Source organism: Acomys russatus, chromosome 4 (assembly GCF_903995435.1).
Source record: "Acomys russatus chromosome 4, mAcoRus1.1, whole genome shotgun sequence".
Classification (NCBI taxonomy): domain Eukaryota; kingdom Metazoa; phylum Chordata; class Mammalia; order Rodentia; family Muridae; genus Acomys; species Acomys russatus.
The window spans coordinates 39739723-39755040 of record NC_067140.1 but is presented as its reverse complement, the minus strand read 5'-3'; the positions used below and the strand labels follow the sequence as shown (position 1 = coordinate 39755040).

Genomic DNA, 15318 nt, shown 5'->3' with positions numbered 1-15318 from the left:
TTTTTTAAGAGCCATTTTACGTCATGAGAAGGTTCTGGGGCAGTTATAGAGGTTGGCTGGCCATCCATGCCTGCAGGGTGTTCCTCACTGAGAACACGCCCCTCCGGAGTGATAACTTGTAACAGTCAGCTAATTATCACCCAGTCCCTTTTTATAGTCGGTTCACTTCTTGTGACGCACGTCTCTTCTCACCTCCTCATTTCCCCACAAAAATAGTACTGTTTCAGTACAAAAGGAAGCAGAGGGGGATATCCTTGTGAAAGCTATGAGAAGTGAGGAAAATTGTCAATAAAACACAATGAATATTCAGAAAGAGCCTCAACATTTTGGTGACCATCTGTCCCGCCATGCCTTCGGGGCACACAAAACACCTGCTGTTATTGATCGTTGTGTAACCGCAGAGTCTTCGGGCCTCTCAAAATTGATGACATACTTTGTTTCAGAAACTTTCTTCTTTGCTTCTGCCCTAAAGGGGTTTTTTTTGTTTTGTTTTGGTTTTTTTTTTGTGTGTTTTGTTTTGTTTTTTGACATAGAAAAGTCAAGGTTCATTTGGAATTGCTGCATAATTATCCTATATGCATAAGGGTTCTTCTACGCCTTCTTTAAAAATAAAAAATCAGAGATAGCCAGTACCAGGAGCCACTTAACATCTTAGTTCTGACTTCTGGATGCCAAGACAGACTACACAAGGCAGCTCAGTCAGCACGGCATGCATGCATTTGGCGAAACAAATAAGTAAGACAGGAAAGACAGCTGGCTGCCATCACCATTGTCACCACGCTAGTCTGTGGTCACTTTCCTGTCCTGGAATGTGCTGGAAGTTTGCTCTAGGGTTATCCTGCCCTCGTCTCTTTCTACTGCTGATGAGCCAGAGAGCCAAATCCTTCAGCAGATTGTACTTATGGAGGCAGATGGGGCAGCGAGGAATCATGTCCCCTTAAAACACAAGCACAAAGTTTACAACATTATGAAAGACATAAGTGGATGAGGTGGCCATTAAGGTTGGTCTGAAGACTGGGGACTCAATTTGAAAATAGGATTCTGTCTGTCTCAGACCCAGTGGAAGTACTCCTGGCCAGGACCACTCCAGAAGGCATCAGGAAAGGCATTTTTATCATATGCTGGCATCTTCCTCTACCTGTTAGAGCTTGGCTTTGAGTCCAACAAAACCTCCATAGCCAACAGTGGCAAAGGCTAGCTCAAGGAAGGTACTGTTGTCCTCTGAGAGCACCATAAGTGATTGGTAAGTACCCTGTTTAAGATGATAGCACCAGCCGGGCATGGTGGCGTACGCCTTTAATCCCAACACTCGGGAGGCAGAGGCAGGTGGATCACTGTGAGTTCGAGGCCAGCCTGGTCTACAAAGTGAGTCCAGGATAGCCAAGGCTACACAGAGAGACCCTGTCTGGAAAAACCAAAAAAAAAAAAAAAAAAATGATAGCACCATTTAGACCCAACCCAGTTTTAAGTCACTCACCTGTATTAGCTCATTTAGCCCTTACAACAATTCCCTTACATCGGTGTCACTGCAATTGAAGATGACAGTGACCATGAAGGACTCTAGAAGAAATACCTCATTTGTAGATGTGAGCCTGGAATCACACAGGTAGTAAATATCAGAGATAAAGTTCAAATACAGGTAGCCTGTTTGTTGAGTCAGAGCACTTAACCAACATGCTGGTCTAACTCACAGCCATCGTTCCTGATTCTGAACGGCAGCAACAGCCCTGGAGCTTGTGCTAAGCCAGGCACAGTGCAGACTGCTCCCCGGATGATTCCATGTGTTAACTCATTCTCGATGGCACAATGGTCTCCCGTTTTATGGTTGAGGAAATTGAGACAACAAAAGATCAAGTGCCTTGGCAGAGCTTGGCCGAGCTGAGATGCTGTCTGTGTGCATCAAAGGTGCTCTTCTCATCAAGACCAGCACCTGTGCTGAAAACACTTGCATGTTTGGTTCTCAATTTAGACCCATTCTATTAGCATCACTAGAAATAGAATCTAGATTTCTGTCTTTGAAACAAAACAAACACTCCTTTTAGAAATGCATCTGTTTTAACCAGCCTCCTTCCAGTCCATCAGAAGTTAGACGTTTTTTAAAATATTTATTTAATTATTATTGTGTATACAGTGTTCTGCCTGCATGTACAACTACAGGACAGTAGAGGGCATCAGATCTTATTATAGATGGCTGTGAGCCACCATGTGGTTGTTGGGAATTGAACTCAGGACCTCTGAAGCAGCAGTGAGTGCTCTTAACCTCTGAGCCATCCTTCTAGAAGTTAGACTTATATGGTTTCTCCCTTCCTACTTGCCTAAAAATCCAGGATGATGTCTCTGACTCTTCAGTGAAGAGAATCTTGAAGGGAACCCTACACTCTGGACCCACATCCATAGAATCTGCTCCTCTCTTGTGCTGATAGACAACCATAGACAGGGCATCTTGCCACAGCCTTTTCCCAAAGCCACAGGGGATGGGATTAAAGATGTCATTGCACTCAAAGATGACAGTAACGATAAAAGACTTTGAAAGAAGAATTGAACAGTTATTCTCTGTGTAATATTTTTCTTTTAGGGATAACATCTTCGTTTAAGTCACAGAGAACGAAGAGAGTGGGAAGCACTGTGTCCTCCACAGGTTCACACATGTACAGCATTTCAAGCAATTTCCTCATGACCCAGGCTTGTTTCTTCCCACCTGCCTTTATATCTATCTTATTCTCTCTCCCCTAACACTTCCTGTCGAAGTCTGATTTTTTGTTGTTGTTGTTGTTGTTGCTGTAACAAAACACACAAGACTGAATAATTTATAGAGTATTCCTTTGTTTAGCTCAACGTTCTGGATGCTGGGAAGTCAAAGATCATACTATTGGGACTTGCTCAATCCTGGTGAGGGTCTTCCTTCTGTATAACATGGTGAAGGGCTTCATGGGGTGAGACAGTGCAAGCAAGCTGGAGGAAACTCACTTTCATATAGCAAAGGCACGGTCTCCAAAACCCAAAGGCTAATCCATTTATTAATAGGCCCAGCCACCTTCCAAAGGCCCCACCCTTACTTAACATATGAATTTGAGGATTAACTTCCCCACATTTAAAACTGGGGGGACACATTCAACCCATAGTGCTTCTCATTCATGTAGCTTTTAATAGGGTTATACATTACCTCCTGCTGCCTCTCTTTAGATGTGGACATTCCACAGCCACAGCCAAGAGAACTCAGGGCATGCAGTCTTTGAGAAACTCCTCAGTTGCCTTTATCCTCAGCACCTGTGGTGCCAAAGACCTTGAAGGACAGCTGCTTCTGGGCTATTTTGAATTTGAGAACATAAGCCTTTTTTTTTTTTTTTTTTTTTTTTTTTTTTTTTTTTTTTTTTTTGGTGAATTTTGTATATCACAACAACCCGTTGCAAAATCAAAAGGCTGGACGTGCCTGGACTCACTATGCCATTGCAGGGAGCTCACAGAGGTAGGGTTACCCATTCATAGCCATGTTCACCAATGCCAGGGAAAGCCAGATTCTCCTACCAAAGGCAGCTGACTAATAAGAGATATCGCGTGCAGGGTGACAAAAAAGGGAGATGGCTTGCAACTGCAATGGGGTGGCCCATCAGTCCTTGACCCCTAGGGTTCATGGCAGCTCAGACAGGTTAGCCCTTGACTATAGTAATCTCCCTGAGCTCGGCAAGCAAGATGAAGGAAACGTCTCACTGAGGTTGTCTGGCTACTCTGCCATACATAGATAGCCACTGGCAGCATCTCCTCTTCAGACTGTTACAAGAACCTCAGTGCTTGCACTGCAGCACAACTGTCCCAGAATCACTTCTTCTGCTAAACACCGTCTCCTGAGTCCCTGGAAAAGCCTGCCATTGGACCTATTTCAAACACAGAGACCTTAAGGCACAGCATATGAGAAACATTTTCACTAAGGCTGGGGAATGCATGGGTGGCAAAACCAAGGGAAGAGGACAAGTTTCATAAAATAAGTATATGTTGAGTCTTTGGGGGGGTTTTCTTTTCTTACAGGGTCACAGATGAATAGAATGGAACTAAGGACTGATAAGTGAGCCACATGTAAGTTCCACATGACTATAGAGGAAGGAACCTGCTATTGTTACTTCTCCAGTCTCCACTGTGAAATTTACACTCTTGAGGCAAGCAAGACTGGATAGGATGAAGAACCACGAAGCACCATTCTGTAGACTCAGCATGATCACTGCTATCATTAATGCACATAACTGTGGCTACCAGTCCCGCCAACAACCAATTAAGGAAGGGTAGGGCTCACAAGCCTATTGGCTGTCAAAAGGTTCTGGAAAAGGGGAAACCACTGTCTTTAGTTGTGCGCCCTCTGCTAAGCTTACCAGATTCGATGGCAGCTTCAAACCAGTGCTCACACAGATGACCCTGGTTAAGCTTGGGTCGCAAAACAAAATGAGCTGATGTGAACGTGAGAGGAAGATTTGTGGAGAGGTGTTTGGGGCGTTAGGGGGGGTGGCAGCATGAGAATGGTCAGTATGTGTGGCATATTTGTAAAGGAAGGAGGAGGTGGAAGACTTTAGTCTCCCATATATTTCCTACCTACAAGGCAACGTGCTAACTCCTCTGAATTGTTTCATTTAAAACTTTCAATAAGCCTGGATTGTAGCCATCATTATCCCTAGTCTACAGATTAGAAAGTGATATGGTCACCCAAGAGAAGTCAAAACAAGTAAAGAGGGAAATAGATGCCAGACCTGAGATTTGATCGCAGCTTGTGTTTTAAATCATAACACACCATACCTCATATACCAAGGCGTCTACATCAAAGATGAACCTCATATTCATGGTGAGTGGGAGCCGAAGCCTTATTGAGAAGATCATGTGTTCCCAAGTCCACTTAGCCAAGATGCCTTTTATGAGAACAGCTGCTTTGGTTCCTCACCCATGGCCACTGTTGTCACTGCATCCAAAACAAGTCTGGGCCGAGAGAGGAGGCAGGCAGTGTGAGGGCCGAGACAGAAAACACGTTGCATGACGACAAGACCAATATTTTGTAAAGGCAGAAAAGAAGGTTGCAGACGCAGCAAACAAAGGCGCAATAAACAACTGAAACGCATGTGCTATCTCCATGGAATATGTCCCAAGAGCAAACAGCCACACTACTTCCGGCCTATACAAGTCAGTTATTGTGTGTGAACTATTCCAGAAGCGATGAGGAAATAACATGAGACTGGAGACAAGGAGAATATGGGTGGATCTTAGCGGGAGGTGGGGGAGTCGGGGAGTGTAGACCTTGGACCCAGGACTCCCAACAACTCAAAGGATGCTCAGTTTTTCCTGTTGTTCCTGAAGGAAAGATGAATCTAGTTGGGAAGTCAAGTCACAAGGCTGAACACTCCTCAGAACTATCACACCACTGTGAGTGTTCATCAGAAAGACTCACACCCCAGAGTGCCCAATGATCCCGGGCCAATCACATTGCTTAAAGCAACTTGAATACAGGAAATAAATTTTCTCCGTGAGCCATGAAGCTCAATGCTAGCCAAAATTTTCTTCAAGTGCCATAAATGCATCATCCTCTGTAGGGTCCTTTCAACATCTTGGCAAGTACTAACAAAACCAACATCAGATTCTGCCCACACGTTTAAAAAAAAATCTGAAAAGAAGCCCATACATTTTTGGACTTTAGAGTGACCTTTTGCTCTTTCTTCTGTAGTTATAATATACTCTTCAATGTTTTACTCATTGCGAGTGAGAGACAAGAATTTTTACCACTATATTGCACGGAGCCCCAGCTCTACCCGGGAAAACGAGATACCATGCCAAGGAAGGTCCCGTGGCCAAACGCCTTTGTGATAGACTAGTGTTGGCTTTATTTGTTGATGAACACTGCACATCTCTAAGGGACTTTGTGTCTAATTAATCTCTACATCCCCAGACTTACTCCATCATAGCCTCCTGTATTCTCTCTTTTGTAATTAAACATCAACCTGGACTTGCAGTTTGTAAAGCTCACTTTGGGAGGGAAGTGCTTGGATGAACCTGAAATTCTCCCAACAGGTTGCAAGTGTCTCAAAGAAAAGGACTTTGTCTTATTTATCATGATATCTCAGCTCCTAGAGACATTCTTGGCTCCTGACAAGTGCTCACTAAACACTGCTGAATAGATACATGAATATGGATGTGTGAGGCAGGAGTAATCCCTGAAGTGAAGGCTATTTGTGACAAAGACAAATGTTAGACCCTCCTCTTGCTGTATTTCCATTTTTATTGGGGTATCTATCTGATGACCCATCACATTCATCAATTGGACATTTTTGTCTATTGAAGTTTGTGTCACATTTCTATAAGGCTTGTGACGTTTACTATTCCCTTCTGACACATGAGCCAAGAGAGCCGAGCTTCCCAGAAAAGGTGCTGGGCACCATTTGGAAGGAGGCAGTATACTCTGTAGAGCCAGAAATCCAGTCCAAAAAGTCCTGGATAAATATACATTGCTGCCAGCCACATCTTACCTTGTGCTTAAGCCCAGATAAGACAGGGCTCTGTTGGAAATGTGAGAGTAGAAGCTCCCAGGCATAATCAAAGCTCAGGTGCCATGTCCTAGGACACCTTAGACATTCCCTGGCTTTATTGTAAACTCTGGAAGAGAGATTATGTGGTCAAGGAGTTCACTGGTCATCTTTAGTGAAATCTTTTTAAGTAATGGGAAGGGAAAGTGGGCTTGAAAATACCAGTACTTTAGTCTCCCTAAATCCTCAATTTTATCAATTGAAGTAGATTGGACTGAGAGTCCTCCCTCCACTCAGGGGTTTTGCATTAAAGTGGCTGGGATTTGTTAAACAAATTCCAGGTATGAAGACAATCATTGAGTCTCCCTGTGTGCTACAGTTGGCTGAGTATGTTCCTCACTCCATTTTGGCAACAGCAGTAGCCATGGTTTTCTGATCACAAAACCAGCTGGCTGGATGTCTACTTATGTAGACACATGCTGCCAAACCACGAACCCAACCCTGAGAGACAGCCAAAGCCCTGGTGAGGGCAGCAATGACAACACCAAGCCTGCAGGTTTAAAGCAGGTATCCAACCCCAGAGGCGGAAGGGTGACAGAGCTAGGTGTTTTCACTCCATGTGGCACAAAACCCAGGACAATGATGTCAGGCAGGCATTGGATTCTCCAGGTTAAAATGCCTTGGCTAAAAGGCATCCTGGTATTTGTGGAAGAGGATCAAGTCCCCATCTCCTGCAATACTCATCAACTATGTTATGCCAAAACGGAAAGAGGAAAAGAAGCTCCCAGACCTGCTCCACCTATCCAAGAGCTTACAAGTGCTCAACTGATGAACCTGACAGAGCAGATCCATAAAAAAGCAGAAATAAACAGTGCCAGGCCCAAACCTGAAATCTGTCTCATGTTCAGCCATCTCCCCCTGAAAAACACACACATGATTCAGAGTCTCAAGACTGACCACAGGACAAAGCCATTCCCGTGTCCCATGTCTAATCAGAGTGGGATCCATGATACTGTGCACAGCCATGCCTGGAACTGGTTGGGTTTCCAGTCTGCTTAGCAGCCGCTTCCTCTATGAAATGGCTCCTCTCAGGATCCACGTGGTTCCACTGAAGCCGATTTCTCTCTTCTTCTCCACATCCCCCTCCACAGAGATGAGTGGATGCCCTCATTTGAGCCAGACTAAGGACTTGTAATTTGAAGAGACAGTCAGACATCAGGGCCTTTCATCACTTAGTCCAGGTAGACCTCCTGCTCACTGTGGTTCTGTTGTGTCCCGTGACAGTTGCACGCCTTTTGTAGTCAGACTGTCTGCACTCAAGACAGACACTCAACATTCAATCTGGCCAAGGACTTAAACTTTGCCTAAGTTCTTCCACATGTGAACTTTGGCACAGACCTATTTCTGTTTATGTTTGATGCAAGGATTGAGTAAATATATGGAAAACATGGACTCAGCATTAAACGCGCTCAGTTTGGGTAACCAAACTTAGAATCAAATCCCTCAGGTATGGTATAATATGGTAGCATCCCCTTCAAAGTTGCCTCCACTTTTGGTATTTTATCAACAGTAAAGAGTTGATGTTTATCCCTACTGATTCTATTCTCAACCTACAGGAGCTAAGTCTATTTCACAAGCTATTATTACCTGGGAAAGTAAAATGAGTGGAGCAGGGTGTGGTAAACAGAAAGTCACATTGGTTCTGAGCATGGAACACTTCAGCCAGCTTTAATTTTCTACCTTTTTTGAGGGATACTGTTCACAGATATGAGGCTTAGTTTGTCATGCTTTTTTTTTAATACTTCTCTCTCTCTCTCTCTCTCTCTCTCTCTCTCTCTCTCTCTCTCTCTCTCTCTCCTTTATAAATTTACAGTCTTGGCTCAGATCTTACAATGACTGACAGAAATTCCTTCAATGGGGACCAGGCTTGGAATCTGGTGGGCTTTCCACCGCTGTTCTGGTAGCTTTTGGTGCTCCAGCTGGCCTCTGAGTTCTTTATTCTGGAACTGGGGGACTAGAATGTAACCTTCCACTTCCATTAAAAATACATGAGGAGGAACTGAGGCTGGATGCTTGTGACTCTACAGTAGCCATGGAGTAAGGCTGACAGTCCCCTCCCCATGTTGAGAAAGAGATCACAACCTTCCTCCTTTATCATGGAAATGGCATTTTTTTTCAATGTGCTCACACCTCTCATGAGTTGCAGTGTCTAGGGTTGGCCTTGGGGAGGCAGGTAGAAAAATTTCCCTTTGCAACAGGATTTTCTGTGCCCAAATTGGGCAGATGGAAATAATCTTCTAACTTAAGGCCAGTCATAGGTCCCTTAGATACCATGGTCTCTGCCACCTCCATCTCTCTGTGTAACACCAGTGTAGGCAAGACTGAGTCAAACTCACACTCTGCCAGTGACAATACAAGGCCTCCTCAACACTTCTAAGTATTCACAAAGGCCTTACATGCCCTGTGACACTTCCTCTTCTGAAATCCTATGCTCCAAATTATTTCATCCAGTTTATGGCCAGACATAGACCCAATCTCAGTCTCAATTTTCACCACAAGCTCATGCTCAAAGGTATTTATAGTGTTAAATTCTGTAACAAAGGGAAAGGAGGTCACAGAGAGAAGGAAGACCATGTGGGTTGACACATAGCTGAGGGTTATACAGATAGAGAACAGGTGCTTTTAAAACTCCTGTTAGCCAACCAATAAGTCCTTAGCAGGTGTATACACTTGGACATCTCTGATTCAGTATCCAGTCTTCCCTGTTTTTCTTCCTCTACCCTTCCTTCTGCCCCTGTCTCTTCAAGACTGTGGATCAGAAACTCAAATGCTGGTAGGCAGTATCAAACACAGCAAGATGGGGCATGCCAACTGCACAGAGGAGCCTGCATCCCTCAACACAGTCAGGTTCATGTTTCTAACCCTTGTGTCACACGAGATACTTCAGGTCATGTGGCCTTTGGGTGATGTTTGCAGCCCTTGTATCTGTGGCCTCTCTTAGCACCTCAACTACCCAAGACAGAGAAACAGTACCCCCCCCCCAAAAAAATGGTGAGGGCTCTCTCTTCTGTATTGTGTGCCTTAACCCTTGCCAAAGGTAGATGTGCCAGATGAAAGGTTAAAAGGTAATGTGATCTTGAAAATTATGCAGCAAAGGTTGACCTAAGGCTCCACTAATTTTTGTCTGTAGAAACTTATTTGTACATCTCATGATGTAGCCTAGACTAGCTTCAAACCTGCAGTCCTGCTGCCAAGAGCTGGGATTATAGGCACAAATCACTTGCCATGCCCTAAAGTCCCTATTTATTATAGGATACAATATATAACTGAACACATACACACAGTCATAGTTCATTGTCATCAACATTCTCATTGTTGACGTCACATGGTCACCAACATGTATTGTCAAACCTTTTCATCATATCAAGCCATGGCTCTGTATTCATTAAACATCAACTTCCCATTACTTCTTGCAGGCCCTGGCAACTGACATCTTAATTTCCATTTTAATGAATTTCACTGCATCTCATTGTGGTGGTTTGAAAAACAATGGCCCCGATAGGCTCAGGCATTTGAATATTTGGTCCCCAGTAGTAGAACTGTTTTGGAAAGATTAACAGGTGTGGCCTGGTTGTAGGAGGTGTGTCACCTGGGGAGGGCTTTGAGGTTACAAAAGATTAACACCATTCTCTGTTTTCTCTGTCTGCCTGCTGCTTGTGGTTCGAGACGTGAGCTCTCAGCTGCTGCTCCAGCCACCTACCTCCATGCCCTTTCTCCGCCATCATAAACTCTCTCTAAAACTGTAAGCACAATTAAACTATTTTTTTTTCTTAGTTGCCTTGTTCATGGTGTTTTATCACAGCAATGGAAAAGTATCTGTGACACTCATAAATGAAATCAGACAATGTTTTCCCTCATATTGAACAGGTGATAATTCCAATTAGAAAGCTATTGGTTGCCACCAATATGTGTGTGCCACTGCTACACCTTTAGGGTTATTATGCTGTGCCCAGCCGTGCTCACCAGTGTGGTTCATAGCTATCATGGCTGGGTAGGACTACTGGCTGTTGCCCTCTTTTGGAAGCTTGCGTGGTGCCTTTTGGTACCATTTTAGAGCTAGTCCTCAAGGAGGAAGCTTTCAGATAAGATTCAGCTCAGAAGGCTCCAGGTTCTGTGCCTGAAAGTGCATGCACCATAAAACTATTTTCCTGTTGGGATGCCAGGCATTCTCAGCGTAGATACTAGGGAACACCCTCTTCATGCTCCTCCCACGATACTAGGGAACACCCTCTTCATGCTCCTCCCACAACTCCACCCCTGCCAAGAAGGCCAATTTCCATAGCTCTCCTCGGAATGTGCTAATGTATCCATTATAAAGAACCTCTAATTTTTTATTTTCTGGCCACTCCTCCTCCTCCCTTTCTTACTCGTTGCAGTCTGCTTCTCAGCTGGCTGCTCCCGCTCACTGAATTATTTGTACTTCTAATTATCTTCCCCACTTGCGTTTGCATTCATTCCCTACAAGCTCAGCGTCTGTTGGAAGCGACACTTGTGAAGTGATCCGTATTAAGATTTCATTTCCCCAGAGGCCCATATTTTCAATGAGGTTTTCCTCTTAGGCAGAGCCCCGCGGGCAGGAGTACTGCTGTCTGGTGCAGTCAGCGGAGTTGGGTTTCCCCCTCACATGCTGTTTATGTTACGTTTATCACTTGGCCCCGTGTTTAGATTCTCCTCCTCCAATATGAATCACATGTTCGTGAGCAACAACAACTTCCCGGACCAAGCCATGGGGTGTTTACATACCAGTTGCTCTTTTGAGAAAAGTAATTAAAGGAAATGTACTTCCAAGGTTTTCTTGACAGGCCCCCGGAGGGGGACTCAATCCCTGCAGGAAGAAATATTTTCCTTCTTCACTGGGCCTTCTCCCTTGAGCTCAACAGTGGATAATGGTACTAAACACATACAGCCAGCAGCTTGGCTGACAGCTCATCTCACACCCTCCGCTCAGCTTTTCCATGGCAAAAGGTAAAAGAGATTCTCAGGTCAACAATAATTGAGTTTTTCAGCCACTGGGCAAGTTGGGTTGTTTCCTAACTTGTATAGAGTGATGCTGCTTCACTTGACACAGCACAGAAACTAAGCAGGAGACAGCTCATGTGCCCTGCTGTGGGTCTGCACCCAGGAAAGGACAGACAGCAGGATCCTTTAGAGTGGGTCTAGGCCACCCAGCACTCCCTAGAGATTTGTACCTATAGGGTACACCATCAAGTGGGGATGAGTCTTAATGCGGAGTCCTCAAGTCACCACAAGTGTTTAGGCTTTTGGACTGCAAGCTCTTGTCAAAGGACCTCTTCTCCCATCCTTCAATACTGTATCCAGGCTGCACAAGATGTCAGTGAGGTGAAATTTGGATGAGAGGAGCTAACCAACTTCAGACAAGCCCCGAGCCACTGAGATACATAGCCAGGCCAATCACTCCCACCATTTGGGCGGTAAATCATTAAAGGAGATTTAGCTGAACACAGGCAGGCTCCTGTGCATGGAAATTATTAACCAAACACAGGGAGGGAGGTCTTGTGTTTCTAGGCTCTGTGTTGACATAAAGGGAAACCTCTGAAGGCTGTGTTCTCTCTCTCTCTCTCTCTCTCTCTCTCTCTCTCTCTCTCTCTCTCTCTGTCTCTCTCTCTCTCTGTCTCTGTCTCTCTCTCTCTGTCTCTCTCTCTGTCTCTCTCTCTCTCTCTCTCTCTCTCTCTCTGTGTATGTGTGTATCTGTCTGTCTGTCTTTCTCTGTCTGTCTCTGTCTCTGTCTGTCTGTCTCTGTCTCTGTCTGTCTGTCTCTGTGTGTGTGTGTCTGTCTGTCTTTCTCTGTCTCTCTCTGTCTGTCTGTCTGTCTGTCTGTCGCTGTCTCTCTGTGTCTGTCTGTCTCTCTCTCTCTCTCTCTCTCTCTCTCTCTCTCTCTCTCTCTCTCTCTCTCTCTCTCTCTCTCTGCCCCTCTGTGCAGCACGCTATTGCATCCAGCAACATTCCACTTCCGTGTCTTTCTCGGGCACTTGCCAGCCACCTGCTAGAGCAAAGTCCCTTCTTTTTGTATGGAGCACAGATTTCAGCCAGCCAGCACCGAAAGGCTACAGAAGGGGCTCACAGGTGCCCTTCCCACAAGCAAAGTTTCCCCTCCCAGGCAAATCTCAACTATGCTCTTCTGGTGAGGTCTTACCTTCTCTCCTCACACCTCATCTCTCCACCTCCACACTTCACCCCTCCATGCCTCACACCTGTACCCTCTAATCTAGCTTCCTTGCACCTCAAACCTCCTGCCTGACATCTCAGTCCTCTTCTCACTTCACCCTTCCAGCCTTCATCACTCCAGCCTCACCTCCTCATGCCTCACCCTTGCAGCCACCCAAGACAGAGGCAGACAGAAGTCCCTGCTCCCCACCTCCTAGGGCTCTCTTCTGAGACCTGCCTTTCCCTGGCTTCTGCTCACTATCTGTCAAGAAGCTGCCAGGAGCCCGTCCATGTCTCGACCTCTTGTGCCCCTAGAAGCCCATCTTCTGGGAACTGTGGGTCAGAAATACAGCACGTGAGAAACAATGAAGTCAGGACTCTTTCAAAATAAACACTGCGCCTCAGAAACAGATTGCCCATTCTCTCCAAGCTTCTGTTTCGCGCTCCCAGGGATGTGCACTATTTTCTGAGTGAGCACAGCTCCTGTGCTGGTGGTCTGCTCCAAAGAGTTCTCACCTTGAGACTTTACCAAGCAGGGTTCCTTGGAGAAATGCCCGCCCAATCCCTGCTCTTCACCCCTTGCGGGAGTGCTTTCTCGGAAAACTTTAATTTTGCAAAGCAGGGAATGAACTTTCCAAGGCATAGATAGACAGACAGATAAACGCTGGAGCTCTGTTCTTTCCAGACATAATGCAGTCCCACAATTAAGAATGAAACATTATCCTGTTCTTAGGGCAGACAACAGGAACATCGGAGCCTCCAGTCAGGCACCTCAGATTATCACTGGAACAACCTTCAACCCTGTCCAGCTCCCCATCAGCCCCCGGAGAGTTCCCAGACACTAACAGTACCTCTTGGCAAGGACGAGATGAGAAGGAGCTGCAAGAAGGCAAGCCCCAATTGCGCCCAGCGGTCCAGCTCCATCGTTCCCGCTGCTGCGACGAGTGTGGCGCGGAGCGACTAGAATGACGCCTGGGCGAGAGCAGGGCAGCTGGCTCTGCTCTTGCCAGGACCTCCTCAAACCCCAGCTGAGCGGGAGCTCGGGTTTCAGCCCGCTGGGCTCTCCCACCCTCTGCTAGGGGAACCACCTTCGGCCAGAGCGACGTCAGCCCAGAGTTCTCCTCTTAACCCTTGCTAGGCCCGGAGAAACGTGGCCACGCCTGGAGGCTGGTGCACCGCGACCCACGGGGAAGCAGCAGTACACTAGGGCCAGCTTCATCTCTGTGGACTTCCGTGGTCAACCTTTAGTGAGGGTAAAAGCAGCACCTGGCAGGGAACGGAAGTAGGAATGGTTGTGGGACCTCTCAGATGAGGATAGGACTTCCCCCCACCCCCCACAGCAAGCCCTAGCTAGAAAGCTGAGCAGGCATAGGAGGCTAGCCTGGGGCTGGGTTGGGAGACTGAGAGGGCGGGATGGGACTGGAACCTGGTATGGGAAGCTGATAAAAAGATGGCACGGACGGCTGGAGGGGGGCGGGGCTGGGACAGGTGTAGCTGTACCTTCTCTTGACTAGGCCAGGCAGAGGCAGATTAGAAGACTGGCGGGGGGCGGCGGGGGGGGGGAAGCAGCAAAATGGCAGAACTGTGTGCTGTTGCAATGCCAGGGCCAGAGTTTAATCCCTGAATTTCATGGAAAGAAAGACTCCTAAAAATTGCCTCCGCCACCTCCGCCAGCACCTACCCTTGAATGAGGCTGTGTACCCCCTCCTCCAACGGGTGATCAAAGAGTAAAGGAAACTCACCTGTACTCCCTTCTCTCCCTTCTCGCCACTGCTCCTCTACCTCCAAGCTCTCTTTCTCCCTTTCTGCTCCAAGCAATTGCGTTTTAGAAACTAGGCCATTTGCACACACAGGCTACTGGGAAATCCTAACCTCAGTTCATGAACAACAGGAAGTACTTCCTAGAGCATACAGATAGGACCTTGGTGCCTCTTTCCTGCAAAACAGGGAAAATGAGCCCTTGAGAGTTAACTCATCTAACGTCACACAAGTAAATGTGGCACAGCTGGGGCTTGATCCTATGACTCTCAGACCCATAGTCTGTAGCCCTAACCACTATACTATATGGCTTCAAAGGTAATACATGAAAGTAGGTTTAACCATTATAGTCAAGATGTACAAGCAATAGCAATTTCTACAGGCTCTGGAAGCAGAAAGATAGATGCAGATTTTAAGCAACTTACATAATGAGATCACTGGACTACAAAGGGCAAAGCAGGATATACTGGAGTCTATGTAGACCTGGGGCTCTGGGCTGTATCAGTACTAGTTTGTGACGTTAGATTAAAACCCAAAATTATAGCCGAGCACAGTGAGGCCACGCCTGTGATCCCAGCACTCTGGGAGGCAGAGGCAAGTGGATCTCTGTGAGTTCGAGGCCAGCCTGGTCTACACAGTGAGTGCAGGACAGCCACAGCTACACAGAGATACCCTGTCTCAAAAGAAAAAAAAATTATGAGACATGGATCATTCTTCAGGCCAGGGCTAGTGAGAAAACCAGAATCTCCATCCATGGGGGAGAGTAGTGAGAACTCTCTAGAAAGAAGGCTGAACCTGACCAGTGTGAGAAACGATGTGTATTGTAAATTTATATTTATTCATT

The 15318-nt window shown here is 46.1% G+C and overlaps 1 protein-coding gene across 1 annotated transcript in view; it reads right to left on the bottom strand.

Moving 5' to 3' along the window:
- The window catches only part of Pamr1 (peptidase domain containing associated with muscle regeneration 1), an 83397-nt gene extending 69491 nt beyond the window's left edge, over positions 1-13906 (bottom strand). Inside the window, exon 1 of the mRNA XM_051144225.1 lies at positions 13568-13906. Within this exon, the coding sequence (XP_051000182.1) occupies positions 13568-13640 (73 nt within the window). The 5' untranslated portion in view covers positions 13641-13906. The remainder of the gene's footprint in view (positions 1-13567) is intronic.
- Positions 13907-15318: the final 1412 nt, after the last annotated feature.